Genomic DNA, 23,709 nt, shown 5'->3' on the forward strand with positions numbered 1-23,709 from the left:
GCAGACGAGACGCCTCCTGTTGCATTGCCATACTACATCTATCGCAGACGTGACGTCTCCTGCTGCATTACCATGTTACAGCTATCACAGGCGTGACGTCTCCTGCTGCATTACCATACTACAGCTATCGCAGGCGTGACGCCTCCTGCTGCATTTCCATACTACAGGTATCACAGGAGTGACGTCTCCTGCTGCATTACCATACTACAGCTATCGCAGGCGTAACATCTTCTACTGCATTACCTTATTACAGCTATCGCAGGCGTGACGTCTCCTGCTGCATTACCATATTACAGCTATCGCAGGCGTGACGTCCTCTGCTGCATTACCATATTACAGCTATCGCAGGTGTGATGTCTCCTGCTGCATTACCATACTACAGCTATAGCAGGCGTGACGTCTCCTGCTGTATTACCATATTACAGCTATCGCAGGCGTGACGTCTCCTGCTGTATTACCATACTACAGCTATCGCAGGCGTGACGCCTCCTGCTGCATTACCATATTACAGCTATCGCAGGCGTGACGTCTCCTGCTGCATTACCACACTACAGCTATAGCAGGTGTGACTTCTGCTGCATTACCATACTACAGCTATCGCAGGCGTGACGTCTCCTGCTGCATTACCATATTACAGCTATCGCAGGTTTGACATCTCCCTGCATTACCATATTATAGCTATCGCAGGCGTGACATCTCCCGCTGCATTACCATACTACAGCTATCGCAGACGAGACGCCTCCTGTTGCATTGCCATACTACATCTATCGCAGACGTGACGTCTCCTGCTATATTACCATACTACAGCTATCGCAGGCGTGACATATTCTGCTGCATTACCATATTACAGCTGTCGCAGGCGTGGCTCCTTCTGCTGCATTACCATGTTACAGCTATCACAGGCGTGGCTCCTTCTGCTGCATTACCATGTTACAGCTATCACAGGCGTGACGTCTCCTGCTGCATTTCCATACTACAGCTATCGCAGGCGTGACGCCTCCTGCTGCATTACCATACTACAGGTATCACAGGCGTGACGTCTGCTGCTGCATTACCATATTACAGCTATCGCAGGCTTGACATCTCCCTGCATTACCATATTATAGCTATCGCAGGCGTGACGTCTCCCGCTGCATTACCATACTACAGCTATCGCAGACGAGACGCCTCCTGTTGCATTGCCATACTACATCTATCGCAGACGTGACGTCTCCTGCTGCATTACCATGTTACAGCTATCACAGGCGTGACGTCTCCTGCTGCATTACCATACTACAGCTATCGCAGGCGTGACGCCTCCTGCTGCATTACCATACTACAGGTATCACAGGCGTGACGTCTCCTGCTGCATTACCATATTACAGCTATAGCAGGCGTGACGTCTCCTGCTGCATTACCATACTACAGCTATCGCAGGCGTAACATCTTCTACTGCATTACCTTATTACAGCTATCGCAGGCGTGAAGTCTTCTGCTGCATTACCATATTACAGCTATCGCAGGCGTGACGTCTCCTGCTGCATTACCATATTACAGCTATCGCAGGTGTGATGTCTCCTGCTGCATTACCATACTACAGCTATAGCAGGCGTGACGTCTCCTGCTGTATTACCATATTACAGCTATCGCAGGCGTGACGCCTCCTGCTGCATTACCATATTATAGCTATCGCAGGCGTGACATCTTCTACTGCATTACCATATTACAGCTATAGCAGGCGTGACGTCTCCTGCTGCATTACCGTATTACAGCTATCGCAGGTGTGACGTCTCCTGCTGCATTACCATGCTTCAGCTATCGCAGGCGTGACGTCTCCTGCTGCATTTCCATACTACAGGTATCACAGGAGTGACGTCTCCTGCTGCATTACCATACTACAGCTATCGCAGGCGTAACATCTTCTACTGCATTACCTTATTACAGCTATCGCAGGCGTGACGTCTCCTGCTGCATTACCATATTACAGCTATCGCAGGCGTGACGTCCTCTGCTGCATTACCATATTACAGCTATCGCAGGTGTGATGTCTCCTGCTGCATTACCATACTACAGCTATAGCAGGCGTGACGTCTCCTGCTGTATTACCATATTACAGCTATCGCAGGCGTGACGTCTCCTGCTGTATTACCATACTACAGCTATCGCAGGCGTGACGCCTCCTGCTGCATTACCATATTACAGCTATCGCAGGCGTGACGTCTCCTGCTGCATTACCACACTACAGCTATAGCAGGTGTGACTTCTGCTGCATTACCATACTACAGCTATCGCAGGCGTGACGTCTCCTGCTGCATTACCATATTACAGCTATCGCAGGTTTGACATCTCCCTGCATTACCATATTATAGCTATCGCAGGCGTGACATCTCCCGCTGCATTACCATACTACAGCTATCGCAGACGAGACGCCTCCTGTTGCATTGCCATACTACATCTATCGCAGACGTGACGTCTCCTGCTATATTACCATACTACAGCTATCGCAGGCGTGACATATTCTGCTGCATTACCATATTACAGCTGTCGCAGGCGTGGCTCCTTCTGCTGCATTACCATGTTACAGCTATCACAGGCGTGGCTCCTTCTGCTGCATTACCATGTTACAGCTATCACAGGCGTGACGTCTCCTGCTGCATTTCCATACTACAGCTATCGCAGGCGTGACGCCTCCTGCTGCATTACCATACTACAGGTATCACAGGCGTGACGTCTGCTGCTGCATTACCATATTACAGCTATCGCAGGCTTGACATCTCCCTGCATTACCATATTATAGCTATCGCAGGCGTGACGTCTCCCGCTGCATTACCATACTACAGCTATCGCAGACGAGACGCCTCCTGTTGCATTGCCATACTACATCTATCGCAGACGTGACGTCTCCTGCTGCATTACCATGTTACAGCTATCACAGGCGTGACGTCTCCTGCTGCATTACCATACTACAGCTATCGCAGGCGTGACGCCTCCTGCTGCATTACCATACTACAGGTATCACAGGCGTGACGTCTCCTGCTGCATTACCATATTACAGCTATAGCAGGCGTGACGTCTCCTGCTGCATTACCATACTACAGCTATCGCAGGCGTAACATCTTCTACTGCATTACCTTATTACAGCTATCGCAGGCGTGAAGTCTTCTGCTGCATTACCATATTACAGCTATCGCAGGCGTGACGTCTCCTGCTGCATTACCATATTACAGCTATCGCAGGTGTGATGTCTCCTGCTGCATTACCATACTACAGCTATAGCAGGCGTGACGTCTCCTGCTGTATTACCATATTACAGCTATCGCAGGCGTGACGCCTCCTGCTGCATTACCATATTATAGCTATCGCAGGCGTGACATCTTCTACTGCATTACCATATTACAGCTATAGCAGGCGTGACGTCTCCTGCTGCATTACCGTATTACAGCTATCGCAGGTGTGACGTCTCCTGCTGCATTACCATGCTTCAGCTATCGCAGGCGTGACGTCTCCTGCTGCATTACCATATTACAGCTTTCGCAGGCGTGACGTCTCTTGCTGCATTACCATATTACAGCTATAGCAGGCGTGATGTCTCCTGCTGCATTACCATATTACAGCTATCGCAGGCGTGACGTTTCCTGCTGCATTACCATACTACAGCTATCGCAGATGTGACGTCTCCTGCTTCATTACCATATTACAGCTATCGCAGGCGTGACGTCTCTTGCTGCATTACCATATTACAGCTGTAGCAGGTGTGACGTCTCCTGCTGCATTACCATATTACAGCTATCGCAGGCGTGACGTTTCCTGCTGCATTACCATACTATAGCTATCGCAGGCGTGACGTCTCCCGCTGCATTACCATACTACAGCTATCGCAGACGAGACGCCTCCTGTTGCATTGCCATACTACATCTATCGCAGACGTGACGTCTCCTGCTATATTACCATACTACAGCTATCGCAGGCGTGACATATTCTGCTGCATTACCATATTACAGCTGTCGCAGGCGTGGCTCCTTCTGCTGCATTACCATGTTACAGCTATCACAGGCGTGGCTCCTTCTGCTGCATTACCATGTTACAGCTATCACAGGCGTGACGTCTCCTGCTGCATTACCATACTACAGCTATCGCAGGCGTGACGCCTCCTGCTGCATTACCATACTACAGGTATCACAGGCGTGACGTCTCCTGCTGTATTACCATATTACAGCTATAGCAGGCGTGACGTCTCCTGCTGCATTAACATACTACAGCTATCGCAGGCGTGACGTTTCCTGCTGCATTACCATACTACAGCTATCGCAGGCGTGATGTCTCCTGCTGCATTACCATATTACAGCTATCGCAGGCTTGACATCTCCCTGCATTACCATATTATAGCTATCGCAGGCGTGACGTCTCCCGCTGCATTACCATACTACAGCTATCGCAGACGAGACGCCTCCTGTTGCATTGCCATACTACATCTATCGCAGACGTGACGTCTCCTGCTGCATTACCATGTTACAGCTATCACAGGCGTGACGTCTCCTGCTGCATTACCATACTACAGCTATCGCAGGCGTGACGCCTCCTGCTGCATTACCATACTACAGGTATCACAGGCGTGACGTCTCCTGCTGCATTACCATATTACAGCTATAGCAGGCGTGACGTCTCCTGCTGCATTACCATACTACAGCTATCGCAGGCGTAACATCTTCTACTGCATTACCTTATTACAGCTATCGCAGGCGTGAAGTCTTCTGCTGCATTACCATATTACAGCTATCGCAGGCGTGACGTCTCCTGCTGCATTACCATATTACAGCTATCGCAGGTGTGATGTCTCCTGCTGCATTACCATACTACAGCTATAGCAGGCGTGACGTCTCCTGCTGTATTACCATATTACAGCTATCGCAGGCGTGACGCCTCCTGCTGCATTACCATATTATAGCTATCGCAGGCGTGACATCTTCTACTGCATTACCATATTACAGCTATAGCAGGCGTGACGTCTCCTGCTGCATTACCGTATTACAGCTATCGCAGGTGTGACGTCTCCTGCTGCATTACCATGCTTCATCTATCGCAGGCGTGACGTCTCCTGCTGCATTACCATATTACAGCTATAGCAGGCGTGACGTCTCCTGCTGCATTACCATATTACAGCTATCGCAGGCGTGACGTTTCCTGCTGCATTACCATACTACAGCTATCGCAGATGTTACGTCTCCTGCTGCATTACCATATTACAGCTATCGCAGGCGTGACGTCTCTTGCTGCATTACCATATTACAGCTGTAGCAGGTGTGACGTCTCCTGCTGCATTACCATATTACAGCTATCGCAGGCGTGACGTTTCCTGCTGCATTACCATACTACAGCTATCGCAGGCGTGACGTCTCCCGCTGCATTACCATACTACAGCTATCGCAGACGAGACGCCTCCTGTTGCATTGCCATACTACATCTATCGCAGACGTGACGTCTCCTGCTATATTACCATACTACAGCTATCGCAGGCGTGACATATTCTGCTGCATTACCATATTACAGCTGTCGCAGGCGTGGCTCCTTCTGCTGCATTACCATGTTACAGCTATCACAGGCGTGGCTCCTTCTGCTGCATTACCATGTTACAGCTATCACAGGCGTGACGTCTTCTGCTGCATTACCATACTACAGCTATCGCAGGCGTGACGCCTCCTGCTGCATTACCATACTACAGGTATCACAGGCGTGACGTCTCCTGCTGTATTACCATATTACAGCTATAGCAGGCGTGACGTCTCCTGCTGCATTACCATACTACAGCTATCGCAGGCGTGACGTTTCCTGCTGCATTACCATACTACAGCTATCGCAGGCGTGATGTCTCCTGCTGCATTACCATATTACAGCTATCGCAGGCTTGACATCTCCCTGCATTACCATATTATAGCTATCGCAGGCGTGACGTCTCCCGCTGCATTACCATACTACAGCTATCGCAGACGAGACGCCTCCTGTTGCATTGCCATACTACATCTATCGCAGACGTGACGTCTCCTGCTGCATTACCATGTTACAGCTATCACAGGCGTGACGTCTCCTGCTGCATTACCATACTACAGCTATCGTAGGCGTGACGCCTCCTGCTGCATTACCATACTACAGGTATCACAGGAGTGACGTCTCCTGCTGCATTACCATACTACAGCTATCGCAGGCGTAACATCTTCTACTGCATTACCTTATTACAGCTATCGCAGGCGTGACGTCTCCTGCTGCATTACCATATTACAGCTATCGCAGGCGTGACGTCTCTTGCTGCATTACCATATTACTGCTATAGCAGGCGTGACGTCTCCTGCTGCATTACCATATTACAGCTATCGCAGGCGTGACGTTTCCTGCTGCATTACCATACTACAGCTATCGCAGACGTGACGTCTCCTGCTGTATTACCATATTACAGCTATCGCAGGCGTGACGTCTCTTGCTGCATTACCATATTACAGCTGTAGCAGGTGTGACGTCTCCTGCTGCATTACCATATTACAGCTATCGCAGGCGTGACGTTTCCTGCTGCATTACCATACTACAGCTATCGCAGGCGTGACGTCTCCTGCTGCATTACCATATAACAGCTATCGCAGGCTTGACATCTCCCTGCATTACCATATTATAGCTATCGCAGGCGCGACGTCTCCCGCTGCATTACCATACTACATCTATCGCAGACGAGACGCCTCCTGTTGCATTGCCATAAAACATCTATCGCAGACGTGACGTCTCCTGCTATATTACCATACTACAGCTATCGCAGGCGTGACATATTCTACTGCATTACCATATTACAGCTGTCGCAGGCGTGGCTCCTTCTGCTGCATTACCATGTTACAGCTATCACAGGCGTGGCTCCTTCTGCTGCATTACCATGTTACAGCTATCACAGGCGTGACGTCTCCTGCTGCATTACCATACTACAGCTATCGCAGGCGTGACGCCTCCTGCTGCATTACCATACTACAGGTATCACAGACGTGACGTCTCCTGCTGTATTACCATATTACAGCTATAGCTGGCGTGACGTCTCCTGCTACATTAACATACTACAGCTATCGCAGGCGTAACATCTTCTACTGCATTACCTTATTACAGCTATCGCAGGCGTGACGTCTCCTGCTGCATTACCATATTACAGCTATCGCATGTGTGACGTCTCCTGCTGCATTACCATATTACAGCTATCGCAGGTGTGACGTCTCCTGCTGCATTACCATACTACAGCTATAGCAGGCGTGACGTCTCCTGCTGTATTACCATATTTCAACTATCGCAGGCGTGACATCTCCTGCTGTATTACCATACTACAGTTATCGCAGGCGTGACGCCTCCTGCTGCATTACCATACTACAGGTATCACAGGCGTGACGTCACCTGCTGCATTACCATATTACAGCTATCGCAGGCGTGACGTCTACTGCTGCATTACCATACTACAGCTATCGCAGACGAGACGCCTCCTGTTGCATTGCCATACTACATCTATCGCAGACGTGACGTCTCCTGCTATATTACCATACTACAGCTATCGCAGGCGTGACATATTCTACTGCATTACCATATTACAGCTGTCGCAGGCGTGGCTCCTTCTGCTGCATTACCATGTTACAGCTATCACAGGCGTGGCTCCTTCTGCTGCATTACCATGTTACAGCTATCACAGGCGTGACGCCTCCTGCTGTATTACCATACTACAGGTATCACAGGCGTGACGTCTCCTGCTGTATTACCATATTACAGCTATAGCTGGCGTGACGTCTCCTGCTGCATTACCATACTACAGCTATCGCAGGCGTAACATCTTCTACTGCATTACCTTATTACAGCTATCGCAGGCGTGACGTCTCCTGCTGCATTACCATATTACAGCTATCGCAGGCGTGACGTCTCCTGCTGCATTACCATATTACAGCTATCGCAGGTGTGACGTCTCCTGCTGCATTACCATACTACAGCTATAGCAGGCGTGACGTCTCCTGCTGTATTACCATATTTCAACTATCGCAGGCGTGACATCTCCTGCTGTATTACCATACTACAGTTATCGCAGGCGTGACGCCTCCTGCTGCATTACCATATTATAGCTATCGCAGGCGTGACATCTTCTACTGCATTACCATACTACAGCTATAGCAGGCGTGACGTCTCCTGCTGTATTACCATATTTCAACTATCGCAGGCGTGACATCTCCTGCTGTATTACCATACTACAGTTATCGCAGGCGTGACGCCTCCTGCTGCATTACCATACTGCAGGTATCACAGGCGTGACGTCACCTGCTGCATTACCATATTACAGCTATCGCAGGCGTGACGTCTCCTGCTGCATTACCATACTACAGCTATCGCAGGCGTGATGCCTCCTGCTGCATTACCATATTACAGCTATAGCAGGTGTGACGTCTCCTGCTGCATTACCATATTACAGCTATAGTAGGTGTGACGTCTCCTGCTGCATTACCATACTACAGCTATAGCAGGTGTGACTTCTCCTGCTGTATTACCATATTACAGCTATCGCAGGCGTGACGTCTCCTGCTGCATTACCATACTACAGCTATCGCAGGCGTGACGCCTCCTGCTGCATTACCATATTACAGCTATCGCAGGCGTGACGTCTCCTGCTGCATTACCATATTACAGCTATCGCAGGCGTGACGTCTCCTGCTGCATTACCATATTACAGCTATCGCTGCTGCTAACATGTTAGCAGCTGCGATAGCTTCTGCATCCTCTGCTGAATCTTCCCCACAGTGTTGTGTTGAGATAAGTGGTTTTCACTACAGTGACTTACGGCCACCGCTTTCTGCTTATCACAAGCCAAAAGGTCTGTTAGCAGCAATTTTTGAATTTTAACTTTAATAATTCATTGACTGAATGTGGAATGGAATTTGTCGGCAGAAATCCCTATTAAGAAATGAGATAAAAACACTTCTTATAAGGGAACATCTACACAGAGCGGATGCAGCCAATCTGTGAGCTGAATGAATATTCATTAGAACTTCTAAATATACTGTAAACCAAGTAGTTCCCCAGTGACGTCGCTGGATCCTAGGATATGGGTGGACTGCTTACTGATTCGCCTTTAGGGGACAGGTCCATTTGAATATGGGTTGTAGGATAGATGAGTCAAAAACTTTCCCAGGTAGAAAAAGAGGCCACAATTATTTTGCTGCCGCTTCATGTTCTCTACTTTCATCCCACAGGTTCACGATTACCTCAGAAGCAAGTTATGCTCTCTGTATGAGAACGACTGTATTTTTGACAAGTTTGAGTGTGCCTGGAATGGATCAGACAGGTAACCACATGCATTTTTTTTTCATGCTTTTATCCTGTTTTCCAGTTCTTTAATACTACATAAAAAAGGCGTTGCCACCACTTGTTTTTGTATTATCAGTGGGTGGTGATGTCGAAGTCTCCATATCAGGGGCATATCTATAATGGGTGCAGAGTGTACAGGGAAAATGGACCCCTGGATCCAAGGGGGCCCACACCACACACACTGCACCCATTTATTCAATACACACCTCTCCAGAGTCCCCGTCTTCGGTAGCATTGCCGTGCAAATCAATGGCAAAATGGGGTGTTGGCCATTATTCTGGCGTCTTGCGCATGCGCAGCAGGGAAATCGGCGGGAAAATGACTGCCGCGCCATTTCCCCGGTCACCTGTGCAGTAGACTCTGGCATAGCATAGAGCAGAGATGGGGAACCTCAGGCACGGGGCCGTATAAGGCCCGCGGAATCATTTGGTCTGGCCCTCTGAGCTGTTTTCTGCTAGCCTCATCTGGATAGCATGGTGCCTAGAATGGCTTACGGCAGCCAGAATCTATGCAGCAGTATCACCTGGAGCGTCCTTAGGACGCTTCAGACGGTAACACCAATGCCCTTATAGCTCCCCGGAGCATCCTGAGGATGCTCCGGGCATTGCAGTAAACACTGGCGATTTAGACCCCGCCCCATGTGATATCACACAGAAGGGACGTGGCCTGCACTGGGCCCGCAAATAATGTTATAAATATCAAAATGGCCCTTGGCAGAACAAAGGTTCCCCACCCCTGGCACAGAGTGTACTTTAGTGCCAGGAGTCAGCTGCACTCAATGTGCTGCCGGACGCTAGGTAGAGAGGAGGGGGCCCCTGACGGAGACTGCACAAGGGCCCCCTCCTTTCTGAATACGCCCCTGCTCCATTTTATATTGAGTGTGTATGAAATGTATATTTATATTAGAGGCATGGGACAGAGGAGGGAGATGTATCAAGCAGTATAAATAGTTGACAAGTGGAGCAGTTCCCCATATCAACCGATCAGCTTCTACCTATTATTTTCTAGAATGTACTTGATAAATGTTAGCTTGAAGTTGATGGGTTGCTATGGGTAACTTCTACACTCTTTACACTGCTGGATAAATCTCCCCCTTCGCCAAGTAGCGGAGATAAAAATGTTCTCCAACCTACTGTATAAATCTAAAATTCAGTTTTATTAAAATTATTGAACATCTTTATTACAAGAGTTGCCCAGCGCTGAATTTCTCCTCTCTCCCCTGAGGCTTTGCTTCTTTCCTCATTGTACTGCACGTGGGATAATTGGAGAAGCTAACAGCAGTACAGTAAGGAACAAGGGCAAGTTCATAACGACCCTGTGGAAATAGGTGAGCTGCAGGAAGAACAAACCTACAGGGGAGTAAAAGGAGATTGTTTTGAAAAACAGACCTTGAGATGGTTGTGTTCTTCTGCCTCAGGGTAGATCTAGCTGAATATTCCCTTTAAAAGAACTTGAATCGCATTCACCCGGGACCTGACATTTTAAAAGGAACAAAAGAAAGCGGTATAGTAATTGGTTGTAGCTGTAATTAAGGTTTGTATACAGTATTTTGAAGTCTGCACTACAATGGAGGTGGTTTATAACCACATTCCCTGCATTGTGATGTTGGAAAAAGAAGCAATTATATTTAAATGTGAATTTAAAAAAAAAATAGAAAAAATACTAAACTGTCTTAAAAAAGACTGTGAGGATCAGCTGTACGGTTGGCAGAAAATAGGGCTGAAAATGGGTGTCATGATAATAACAGGAAAAACATGATTGGTGGAAAATGGACAATATTTTTAACATTTTAATAAATATATGCTCACATTCTCAGTTTAATCATTTGTCATTATTGTACCTCACTCTTAGCCGTTTCCTTACGTGCACTATAGACGGACAGAGGTTTTTGGGGGAAGGGTACCTTTGGATAGGAAGCTGGAGGACTTAGGGGTTGATGTATCAAGCAGTGAACAGCATGGAGAAGTGAACCAGTGGAGAAGTTACCAGACAGATATAATGACGATATCTATATCAGGCGCAATAAGACATTTAGTAGTAAGAAAAATGTATACAGTGCCTCCGGAAAGTATTCACAGCGCTTCACTTTTTCCACATTTTGTTATGTTACAGCCTTATTCCAAAATGGAATAAATTCATCTTTGTCCTCAAAATTATACACACAATACCCCAAAATGACAACGTGTATAAAGTTTTTTTTAAGATTTTTGCAAATTTAATTAAAAAAACTAAGAAATCACATGTACATAATTATTCACAACCTTTGCTCAATACTTTGTTGATGCACTTTTGGCAGCAATTACAGCCTCAAGTCTTTTTGAATATGATGCAACAAGCTTGGCACACCTATCTTTGGGCAGTTGCGCCCATTCCTCTTTGCAGCACCTCTCAAGCTCCATCAGGTTGGATGGGAAGCGTCGGTGCACAGCCATTTTCTCTCCAGAGATGTTCAATTGGATTCAAGTCTGGGCTCTGGCTGGGCCACTCAAGGACATTCACAGAGGTATCCTGAAGCCACTCCTTTGATATCTTGGCTGTGTGCTTAGGGTCGTTGTCCTGCTGAAAGATGAACCGTCGCCCCAGTCTGAGGTCAGGAGCGCTCTGGAGCAGGTTTTCATCCAGGATGTCTCTGTACATTGCTGCATTCATCTTTCCCTCTATCCTGACTAGTCTCCCAGTTCCTGCCACTGAAAAATATCCCCACAGCATGATGCTGTCACCACCATACTTGTAGGGATGGTATTATTATTTTCCTTTATTTATATGGTGCCACAAGGGTTCCGTAGCGCCTTTACAATGTACATAAACAAATGAGCACACAAGAAAACAGTTATTAACAGTACAAAACAATGCAGGACTGATACATGATTAATACATTGCTGCATAACACTTAGATAAGCAGCATGGTGTCAGCAACCAAGGGTTGGGTGCTGCTGTATTTTAAAGTATAATTAAGTGAAGGAGAAGCACATGAGGGAAGAGGGCCCTGCTTGTGAGAGTTTACATTCTAAGGGGAGGGGGCAGACAGACAGGGGTGATACAGATGGGCTGGATACAAGGGTCACAGTAATATAACATTTATGGAAAGGTTAGTTTAAACTTAAAAGGAAAAGACAATGAGTTGAGCAAAATTGCACCAAGCCTCAAGATTTGGGGGCCGCAACCATGGTCCATTTGAGGGGTTATCTTGCTGCGTCGCTCTGTATGGAATAGTTGGAGTGAATAAGCAGATTGCATGGGGAGATCAGAAGGGATGCGGGCAGCGTTGGGGATCCAGGTGCATGCACAGTCCATAGGCATGGTGGAAGTGTGGTGGTAGATAAAAACAGTCCTTAATAGCAGGAATTGTTGATTAGTTAATTTTTCCTTCTGTTCTCCGGTTTAACTCCTGAATAACTCCAGCTTAATTTTAAAAATTCTAATTACTTTAAACTAAGCACTTAAAATCTAAACACTCTTGCAAAAGCAGCCTCGGCTATAGCCTGGAGATGAGCGGTGCATGGTTTCCTCCAAACATAACGCTTGGCATTCACACCAAAGAGTTCAATCTTTGTCTCATCAGACCAGAGAATTTTGTTTCTCATGGTCTGAGAGTCCTTCAGGTGCATTTTGTCAAACTCCAGGCGGGCTGCCATGTGCTTTTTACTAAGGAGTGGCTTCCGTCTGGCCACTCTACCATACAGGCCTGATTGGTGGATTGCTGCAGAGATGGTTGTCCTTCTGGAAGGTTCTCCTCTCTCCACAGAGGAATGCTGTAGCTCTGACAGAGTGACCATCGGTTTCTTGGTCACCAACCTGACTAGGGCCTTTCTCCCCCAATTGCTCAGTTTAGAAGGCCGGTCAACTCTAGGAAGAGTCCTGGTGGTTCTGAACTTCTTCCATTTACGGATGATGGAGGCCACTGTGCTCATTGGGACCTTCAAAGTAGCAGATATTTTTCTGTACCCTTCCCCAGATTTGTACCTTGAGACAATCCTGGCTCAGAGGTCTACAGACAATTCCTTGGACTTCATGCTTTGTTTGTGCTCTGGCATGCACTGTCAAGACAGGTGTATGCCTTTCAAAGTCATGTCCAGTCAACTGAATTTACCACACGCAATTAAGCTGTAGGAACATCTCAAGAATGATCAGTGGAAACAGGATGCACCTGAGCTCAATTTTGAGCTTCATGGCAAATGCTGTGAATACTTATGTACATGCGATTTCTTAGATTTTTTTTTTTTAATTAAATTTAAAAAAATGTTAAAAAAAACTTTTTACATGTTGTCATTATGAGGTATTGTGTGTAGAATTTTGAGGACAAAAATGAATTTATTTTATTTTGTAATAAGGCTGTAACATAACAAAATGTGGAGCGCTGGCATCAGGAGGGTGCAACCCTCTGTGAATTACGCGCCACGTGAGCAGTCAAAGGCATCCACTTGATGAAATATTGGAGCAGCGTCGATGGGAGTAACACGTCATTGGACGGTTTTAGGGGAAGGAGACATAGCTTGATGTAGAAATATGGTGTAGTATGGTGTTAGATCCACAATGTCCAATATTTTTTCAAGTGGATGCCTTTGACTGCTCGCGGGGAGCGTAATTCACAGAGGTTTGCACCCTCCCACTGCCAGCGCTCTGGGTCCGGAGCTGAGGACTGTGATCTATACTCCGGTGAGGTGACTTTACGGTGGGGAGGTTGAGCATGTATACCAGCTAATGAGTTGCTGATGTGTGGTCGGTTCCCTGTTGATCAGGATACTTACCTTGTATAAAGTGGAGTCTTTCCTATATCGGAACTTTAAAAGGCAAAGTGGACACTTACCTTTTATATTCAGCCATTTTTATTGGATTATGTACAATATATGTGTTATAATAATGTTGTATTAAATTAACTCATAACAATTGTAGCGCTCTCTTCTGTGTTTTTATATTTCAGTGGAGTAGTTGCCCATAGCAAACATCAGCATTTACCTATCTTTTAATAGAGTGTACTTGATAAATGCTTCCTCAAAGCTGATTGGTTGCTATGGGCATCTTTCTCCACTGTTCCACTTCTCCACGTTTTTCACTGCTTCATACATCAACCCCTTATTCCCGTAGAGATGGAGATGTGAGACGTGGAGTTGGAGGATCAGTGAGGTAAGGTTACTTAAGCCATGGGAGCCAGGAGCTTGTGTCTGTCAGTGTAGCCAGGGGGTCCAGACCTGAATTAATATGTGTTCCTATCATGTTGATGGTACCAAATGTGCACAGCCACAATCACATTCTGGGTTGGTGGGGAGCTTGTTTGCGGAGTAACACCACCTGAGGTGAATTGCATTGCGAAAGCACTGGGAAGAAGTTGAGGTTATCCCATATATGGGAGAATGGATTGCATTTATCCCAAAACATGGCCAAAGCCATAAGTTAGAAAGTAGTTTCAGTAGGATGGGTCTGCCATAAGTTAGAGAGTAGTTTCAGTAGGATGGGTCTGTTCTCTTTGGGTGGCCCCAAATGTTAGAACTTGAGAAGAGATTGAGGTGTTTATATTCTATTTCCAAATATGAGAGGATGATTGGGTGGACATAATTTGGCTGTAGTGCCCTGTAATAGAGTTTTACATCTGGGAAGGCTTTGCCCCCATAAGTAGTGAGTCTCTAGAGTTTGTTAAGGCAACACCTGGATGGTTCATTATTCCATATGTTGAGAGACTTTTGTAGAAATTAGAACTATATGTTTCTGTAATTGGAACAGCTTGAAAATGTAGAGGAGTTTGGGGAGGATGTTCATATTAATAGCGAGAATCCTGCCCTGCCATGAGAAACTGTAGAAGTTTCCAGGAATGGAGGTTGGATTTATTCCTGTAAAAGAGGCCAGCGTACAGGCAATTATACGAGTATGTAATATTAACCACTACTGCAGGTATTTGATTTTTTCATTCTCTGCTACTTGAAATCAAAGTTGGAGGCATGAGTCAACTTTGGTTTTGGAGACAGAAAGCTTACTGTGTACATGATTTTAAAGGGTTTACATGGGGATTTCTGAAGTTATTGCAGGGTAAGGAGGACTTGCCTGCAGTGAAAAAAATGCTTTCTAAGTCATTCACACCAGAGATGTCCTGGGAGACACACTTGTCTAGTGCCATTGTGTATTAAAACCAGGTCGGAAGAGGAACCATTTATCATTACTCTAGCAGTGGGGCAGGTGTAAAGAGTTGAAGGAAAGTTTCAGAAAGGCCAAATTATTGCAAAGTTTGGATAAATTTCCTTGGAAACATGTAGAGAAATTAGTTCTCTATGTAAAATAAATTCTGCCCACATTGAGAGATAATATTGCCTTTTTTTTTCTTTAGTGTCATCATGACTGGTGCGTACAATAACTTTTTCCGCATGTTTGACCGGAACACAAAGCGAGATGTCACCTTGGAAGCCTCACGGGAGAGCAGCAAACCAAGGGCCGTCCTTAAACCCCGTAGAGTGTGTGTTGGAGGCAAGAGAAGAAAAGACGACATTAGTGTAGATAGTTTGGACTTCACCAAGAAGATCTTGCACACAGCTTGGCACCCAACCGAGAACATCATTGCCATTGCAGCGACAAACAATCTGTATATATTCCAGGATAAAGTGAACTCAGATATGCACTAGGATTACCAAGTTTCTAGAATTCCTCAGCCAAACTTTCCAGGGGGATCATATTTTGATAACCTGTGCAGGAAAGTCTTGTTGGTGGCAGAATTCTTATAATTGTGTTTCAAAACTACTTGCATTGTATAGTTTATCCTCAAACAATCATTTTTCATTGTCCATGGAATATTTTCTTTTTATTTATTAAAACCTATGAACTGTGCAGTCCAAACTGATTTAATAGTATTGAATTGAAAAAGTTGGCCTGATTTTAATCGCCAAAGAGATATAGGTAGCAGTGGTTAAAACATTTTTGTAATCTTACTTTATTTATTTACTTTGTATATATTTTGTTATACAATTACATTGTGTTAAATTTTTTCTAAATCCAACAGGACTTTAAAGTTTAATCTGATGCAGGCACGATTTTTTATCACTAATACCTATGTCATATGTTTATTATTTATTTTCAGAAACTACAAAGTAACATCTGCAAAATAGACTTTAATGTAATTTGAAGAGAAATATTCAGTATACAAAATACTAATTCATAATTTACAATTCATCAGATCATGTAAATTTCATCTTCACATTATACAAAAAAAAACTTTAAAGACATGCACGAATCATATTCTGATCAAGTTTATTATATTCTTCAACATACAGAGAATATACTATTTTTTCCCCAAATTGATGTATAATAAGTAGCATTTAAGGGGGAAAAAAGATTTTATTCCATCAGTGCATGTGTAAAGTTTGATATTGACAGTTTTAAGCTTATTCTTATAAATATAACAAGTCTATACATTTAATTAAACCTTATATCAAATTTACAGTCAGTGCATAAAATTCAGCACCACATCGTTTCTCGCCTATCTGCTTTCTAAATTAATTTACTTGTTATTTTAATGCAAAGAGAAAATAATTGTGTCTGAAAAATTGCTTTTCATCATAATAAATTTAAAAAAAAATTGTATAATTGAAAAAGTAAATCATTACAATATCATAAATATTTGGCTTCTCTAACTATTTAATAAAAAAAAAAAGTAGGACTATAAGGAGGAAAATGTTATTAGTACTTATGGCTGAGAAACAAAGCTGTAGTTAAAAAAAAAAAAAACTCTACAACCCCATTCATGTTTATGTCTTTAATTAATTGTAAAAATATATATGGTCTTTATGCATGCTTTTTATTAACCAAATAGGAAAACTATTTTTTTCTCACAGCTACAGCTCTATTTTGCTCAAAACAGCATTTTATACATGATAACTTTATTTCATTACTACAATATATTTGCTTAGTAAGTAGAAGTACTCTGATTTGTGAGGTAAGTACTGATTGCTGAGGCTCAGTACAAAATGGCTTCTTAGCTGGAATCTTATTAAACTTGTACTGATGAAGTAAAGGCCCGTGAACTTCACAATCTCTATGCAGGTTCATTATTTAAGGATCTATAACGTTTAATTTAAATAAAGAGAAAACCGTAACAAGAAATGTTTACATAGAATAACCCTGGTGTTCCGTGTGACAGACAGGTTTGTGAGAATTTACAGGATTGTTCTTTAAAGTGTATCACCAACACACAATGGTGGCATCCATTTTGGTGGACAAGCATGCAACTTTATCAATTTGCTAGGAACCGGTGATTTATTTGAGGCTCTGCCTGACTGATATTCATGAGGTACGGTTGTTACTGAGTTGATAGACTGCATTCTCATTACTACTAGTTTAGCTTACAAAATGGCTGCCTACACCATGTATTTTGTAAACCTGTCAACAGCAAATCAACTAAATATGCATGTTTTATAATTTGATTTTGGGAGGGGAGTGGGCGGCTGCTGCTTTCAAGCGCGACAAGCAAATCTTTTTATATATCTATATTTCCTGTATGACAAAATTATACATACAATGTGTATGTTATAAATTTTCTTTTGTAAACTTATGCTGTACATACATGTGTGAAGCACAACCGCATGTGCACCGATTTTCAGCCATACTGCACACAATATAAGATGTGTCAGCTTTTGTTCAAGGAAATGAGGAATGTCTGTTTATATTGTATAATCTACTCAATAAGGACAATATATGTACATATTTGCTTTAACCGAAGTAAGGTTTTCTTCTGTAAAAAAAAAATATATATATAATTTTAAAGATTGTTATAATAACATGGACAAATGAATGACAGAAAACTGCAATTATGATCGCTTTTTATTTGTTTACAGTCTCAGAAAAATTGTGCGTTTAAAAAAATAAAAATAAAATGGCATTTAATCGGGATATTGTGTGAGGATTGCATTTTACAGTCAGCCCCTCACTTTTTACTCACTACAGTTTTGGATTTTGTTTGTTTTGATAAGATATATGTCTCCCTCGCTTGATATACTGTATGTACCAGTTTTCAGTCTCAACACAATGTTATACTGCCAAATTACTCACTTTTTCCAGTAAGCTAAGTGTACAACTAACACATTTTTTTTATTTATTTTAATAAGATTATAAAGAGGGGAGGAAAAGTACGTGGCAAATTTTCGACAATTCATAGAGCGCCTAATTATTTCTTTATGTGGTGCAAATTAAAATAAATTTACATTGCTTACTTCTGGAAGTGGTGTTACTGTGTTTTTAGCAACATGTGCTTATGGTATACTCCTGTTTTTAAGTAGAGATAAATGAAATACCTCCAGGAAAAAAATATCGCACATATGGGGTAGATGCACTAAGCCTGTGGAGAGAGATAAAGTGGAGAGAAATAAAGTGGAGAGAGATTAAGGGGTCTATGTACTAAGCCTTGGAGAGAGATTAAGATGATGGAGATAAAGTACCAACAGGCTGTGTTTGAAAAATGACAGTTAGAAGCTGATTGGTTGGTAATTTATCTCCATCCACTTTGCATCCGTCCAAAACTTAGTACATATACCCCAAAGTACCAACCAATCAGTTCCTGTCATTTTTCAAATACTGCCTGTAAGACAGGTCTCTTATGTCTTCTGCAGTACAGCGATTCTCTCCTCTCTGCCTTTACAAAAAAAAAGTAGCCAGCTTCAGCAGATGCAAGTCGAGCATCTCTGGACCGTGACATGCAATAGGGGACCCCCACAGAGCAGGTGGAATTCTTTCCCCTGTCATTATAGTGCAGAAGCAACATCCCTAATCTGCAGAGCACTGTTTTACATGGATTCAATATTGAACAAAAAATAAAACTGCAGAGTTTACCAGTTGGCTCACTCCAATACCATTGGCCCTGTTTATACCAATATGTAATCCGTGCTGAGCATTTCTGTTACCTGGAAACCAGCCAGACACTCTCACTCAGACTTTATGCTGTTGCAAAAATGGTGTAGAGGGAGAAGCACCGCGTGTCTTACTAATGTCTGCTTTTCCTGAGAGATCATTTAATCCAGTCTACTGTATACTATTTCTGAGTCACCACAGTGAGGGAAAGTATAATGGTGGGTACACACTGGGCGATATTACTGAGCGACTGCATGATTACGACATCGTAATCGTGCAATCGCTCAGTAATCGTGCACAAATCGTGCACTTTTATGTCGGAAACGACCAGCGATGCGCACTCCCGCTGATCGTTTCTGACATTGTCCATCGCCCGAACATGCAGCACAATCTGACGACCTCGTCAGGTTGCTGCATGTTGGGGGATGGGGGAGAGAGCCCGGCGCTGAACGATATCGTTAATGATATCGTTCAGCAGCTGTGCTCAATGTAATGAACGACATTGAGCACAGCCTGCCGGGGACATACTACACGATATTGCTCAGGGAGCATATCGTGTATTGTGTACGCAGCTTAAGGCTACATAACTGTGCAGGCGAATGGACCAGTGCTTTAGCGGAATGACTGGGCTCTGATGACAGAATAAGGCAGCAGGTGAACAGTATTCTGCTCCTTCCCCAAACCACCAGAGTTGAATGGCCAGAGCCCCAGGCCCTGAAGGTCCAGAGCTGTACTCTATTGTCTGGTCACGCTGCTGAACGACTCAGCAATGGGAGGCCAAGCTCCTCCTTTGTCGATACACATACCAACAGTTGCGATAGTTCATCAACTCCCCTATATAACAACTGTTCACAACACCATGGCAGGGCCATCTTATCAGCACGTTCCATGACATTGTGTGTAACTTGATTGATGCTTAAGCCCCTCAATGTACACATCTGTATAAGATAATAATATAAATCACACATGTATTTTATTTATATTATTTTAGTATCAAGTCTTGAAAAGAGATATTGTGGAGAAGTTGCCCATAATCAGCTTCTAGCTATCATTTATCATCCACAGCCTATAAAATAACAGAAGCTGTTTGATACATTTTCCCCCGAACCCTAGATCACCATCATGCGAGCACTATACTATACCCTGAGGTATTGAAAGCTGACACTGGTAAAGCAAAGGGTTATCTTTTCTTGAGGGGTCCGATCAGAAATATGAGGGTACATGTGTATATAGTGGTTTGTGATAGAATTTGAAGTTGAGCACAATCAATTTTCACCTGTCATTTCATGTGTATACTCGTATATCATTACACCACATATGGATGTGGTTATATTTCATCTTTTCTGCACAAATCCCCAGTACCAAACAGAATTGGTGGCATTGCCAGAATTTGATTTTAACATTCATCCCTTTTCCGGCAGAGGGTGCTTCCTTGAATAATATATTGTTTTTTTATAAAATCTTCAATGTGATATAATTTGTGTAATATATGGAGGCATAGGCCAGAGCACTATTATTCATGTAATGGTGTTGTAGCTATCCTATAGGGAGGCATAGGCCAGCACACTATTATTCATGCAATAGTGATTTAGCTATCCTATATGGAGGCACAGGCCAGCACATTATTATTTATGCAATGGTTATTTAGCTATCCTATATGGAGGCACAGGCCAGCACACTATTATTCATGCAATAGTGATTTAGCTATCCTATATGGAGGCATAGGCGAGCGCACTATTATTTATGCAATGGTTATTTAGCTATCCTATATGGAGGAACAGGCCAGCGCATTATTATTTATGCAATGGTTATTTAGCTATCCTATATGGAGGCACAGGCCAGCGCACTATTATTCATGTAATGGTGATTTAGCTATCCTATATGGAGGCACAGGCCAGCGCACTGTTATTCATGTAATGGTGTTTTAGCTATCCTATATGGAGGCACAGGCCAGCGCACTATTGTTCATGTAATGGTGATTTAGTTATCCTTTTTGAAGGCACAGGCCAGCGCACTATTGTTCATGCGATGTTGATTTAGTTTTCCTATATGGAGGCATAGGCCAGCGTAATGGTGATTTAGCTATACACTTTCCTCTGCCATCATTCTTCAGTGCCGAACAATGGCAGAGAGTTCCAGCAAGCATCGCTCAGTCTACTGTATGTGGGACTTTATGGTAAAGAAATTAATGATTTCCCTAATACATACCGTACTTTATAATTAAGAGGTGGGCTATTCATATACATTAAGTTTTTACACTTTGCTGTTAATGTAAATCAGGCTTTTAACAAATCAATACATCATAACAGGGAAACCTCCTGCACCAAAGAACCAGTTTTTACCGATTCTGGACCATTAAAACTATAGGGACCACTTTCACCTCTAGCTCTTACTATTCATTTAAATATCTATTATAAAGTCAATGCTAAAAACATAAACACTTACCATGTTGAACTTACAACAATCTCTAGCTCAATTCATGGTAATATTTTTTTTTTCTTTAACCTTAGATTGGAGAGATAAGGTACTAAGAATTCCAAATGTTTTAAATACATTGACAATGGAATGTTGAGTATGTATGTCCTGCAGTTTTCCAAATGTATAGAGATTGTTTGGTTTCTTTTCATTTACATATTGAAATGTTTTCTCTTAAAGTGGATCCCACCCCTGTACACAGTAGTGGCAGCCATTTTGTGATACTACTGAGGCATGGGGCATTTCATACCTCATGTCTTCATGCCTTATGTTTCAGTGATGGTTCCGAGCGAACTGGTAACCAGAATATTTGTTAAACCCGTAGAAATAGCTGTTTCCGCTGTAAGTGTGATGGGTCCGCCGTAAGAGAAGACCTCCATTTTTGGGAGATTGTTTACTCTGCGCGACATTTATGCTATTGAATTGAGATGTATTTTTTATTGAAAACTTGATTTACAGAATGTATATTTTGAGCATTAACGTTTTTTTTTTCTCTTTGCTTGTTCTGAGTGCTGTAAATTCATTGAAGTAAGCTCGATTAGTCTGAATATTATGAAAGTTGTTCTTATGACTTTTGTGTTTCACAAACTGAGAAAATATAAATATGTTAATAACATTTTTTTAAATAAAAATGTCTAACTGCCTATCATTCCCGCCCACAATTCTTTGTTTTTTTTTTATAAGGTACCTTTATTTTGAGAGAAAGTTGTAATAGTACATTATAGCCTCCATTTATCCACACAAATATACATGGACCTGTAAGTACAGAACTAAGTGGTCTATTTACTACGCAGTGTTAGGAGACAGAGTGAAAAGTGATAAGAAAGTGATAAGGTGCCAGCCAATCAGCTCCCAACTGTCATTTTTTAAACACAGCCTGTGAGATAGCAGTTGGGACCTGATTGGCTGGCACCTTATCACTTTCTTATCACTTTTTCACTCTGTCTCCTAACACTGCTTAGTAAATAGACCCCTAAAGCACACTTAAGTATACTAAAAGGTTAGCAACTGCAATGTATAATGATAATAACCAGCCGTGGCGGCTCCAGATGTGAGGCTGCAGCACAATTGAAAATTAAAATAAGGGAACTACACCAACTGCCAGTAAGTCCTGGCAGGCGATGTTTGGCAGCGTTTAGGGTGGCAGTTGGTGTGTGTCCCCTATGTAAATTTTGGACTGTGCTGCAGGCCCACCTCTGTAGCTACCACTGATAACCACTAAGGGCATAATTCAGAGGGGGACGCAGAGCACACACAGCAGCATCTAGTGGGCGGTTGTCGGGCGACTTTATGCAAATGCAGCTACGAACTCTTTCCCTTGAGTACATCTGTGCGGCCGTAGGTGCAAGGACTGAGATGCCCACTTCCAGGGTCTGTGTGTAACACCCCACCGGATTAAGTGGTATCAAGAGAGGCTTACCCAGAGTTCTTCAGTCAGATAGTTGTAGGATTTACACTCAAGCAGACTTGGATAGTGAAATGAATGAATTTTTGTGCAGTTTTATTTAATAATACAGCAACTTTTAATGGATATTTACAGTTAACAATAATCTTTCAAGTCTACAGGCAATAGTAAAAACTTACACTAAGTAGACTAATATCACCTTTAACAATGGTTCACACACTTTGGGTTGGAATTTTATTAATCAGGAACGCTTCTGATCTTGTACTGTGGGAAAATGGATTAGTTTTATGCTTACAAACTGCTGTACATGCAAATAACGGAATAACTCTATTAGCAGATTATGCACAAACAGGTTTCAAGACTTAGTGAGCTCACAAGTCCCTCAAAGTCTGGCCAATACCCCTTTCGTTGGTGCACATTTGAATACAAGGTTACTTTATTACTATAGTTCCCTGATAACTACTGATGGTTGGTAACGCTGCTCTGACACTTGTACTGACTCTGGCTCTGTCTCTTGTATGTTGCAAGCCCGGGCCTGTAGATTACTTTAGGTGGACTGATGCTGTCCCTGAAGATGACTGTCACTCCCTAGGATGGATATTCTTTTTTAATTGTCACTGAATGCACAGTAGCTGATTCTGCCTATCATCGGCGTAATATCCTGATCT

The 23,709-nt window shown here is 43.4% G+C and overlaps 1 protein-coding gene across 3 annotated transcripts in view; it reads left to right on the forward strand.

Moving 5' to 3' along the window:
- PPP2R2C (protein phosphatase 2 regulatory subunit Bgamma) overlaps nucleotides 1-22,270 on the forward strand; it is a 198,000-nt gene extending 175,730 nt beyond the window's left edge. For all 3 annotated transcript variants that reach the window (XM_088463594.1, XM_088463595.1, XM_088463596.1), the window contains 2 exons: nucleotides 9,225-9,316; nucleotides 15,656-22,270. In XM_088463594.1, the coding sequence (XP_088319720.1) occupies nucleotides 9,225-9,316; nucleotides 15,656-15,947 (384 nt within the window). In that variant the 3' untranslated portion in view covers nucleotides 15,948-22,270. The remainder of the gene's footprint in view (nucleotides 1-9,224; nucleotides 9,317-15,655) is intronic.
- The last annotated feature ends 1,439 nt before the right edge of the window (nucleotides 22,271-23,709 follow it).

The sequence above is a fragment of the Taudactylus pleione genome, unplaced genomic scaffold (genome assembly GCF_031769625.1).
Source record: "Taudactylus pleione unplaced genomic scaffold, aTauple2 ptg001408l, whole genome shotgun sequence".
NCBI classification, from domain to species: domain Eukaryota; kingdom Metazoa; phylum Chordata; class Amphibia; order Anura; family Myobatrachidae; genus Taudactylus; species Taudactylus pleione.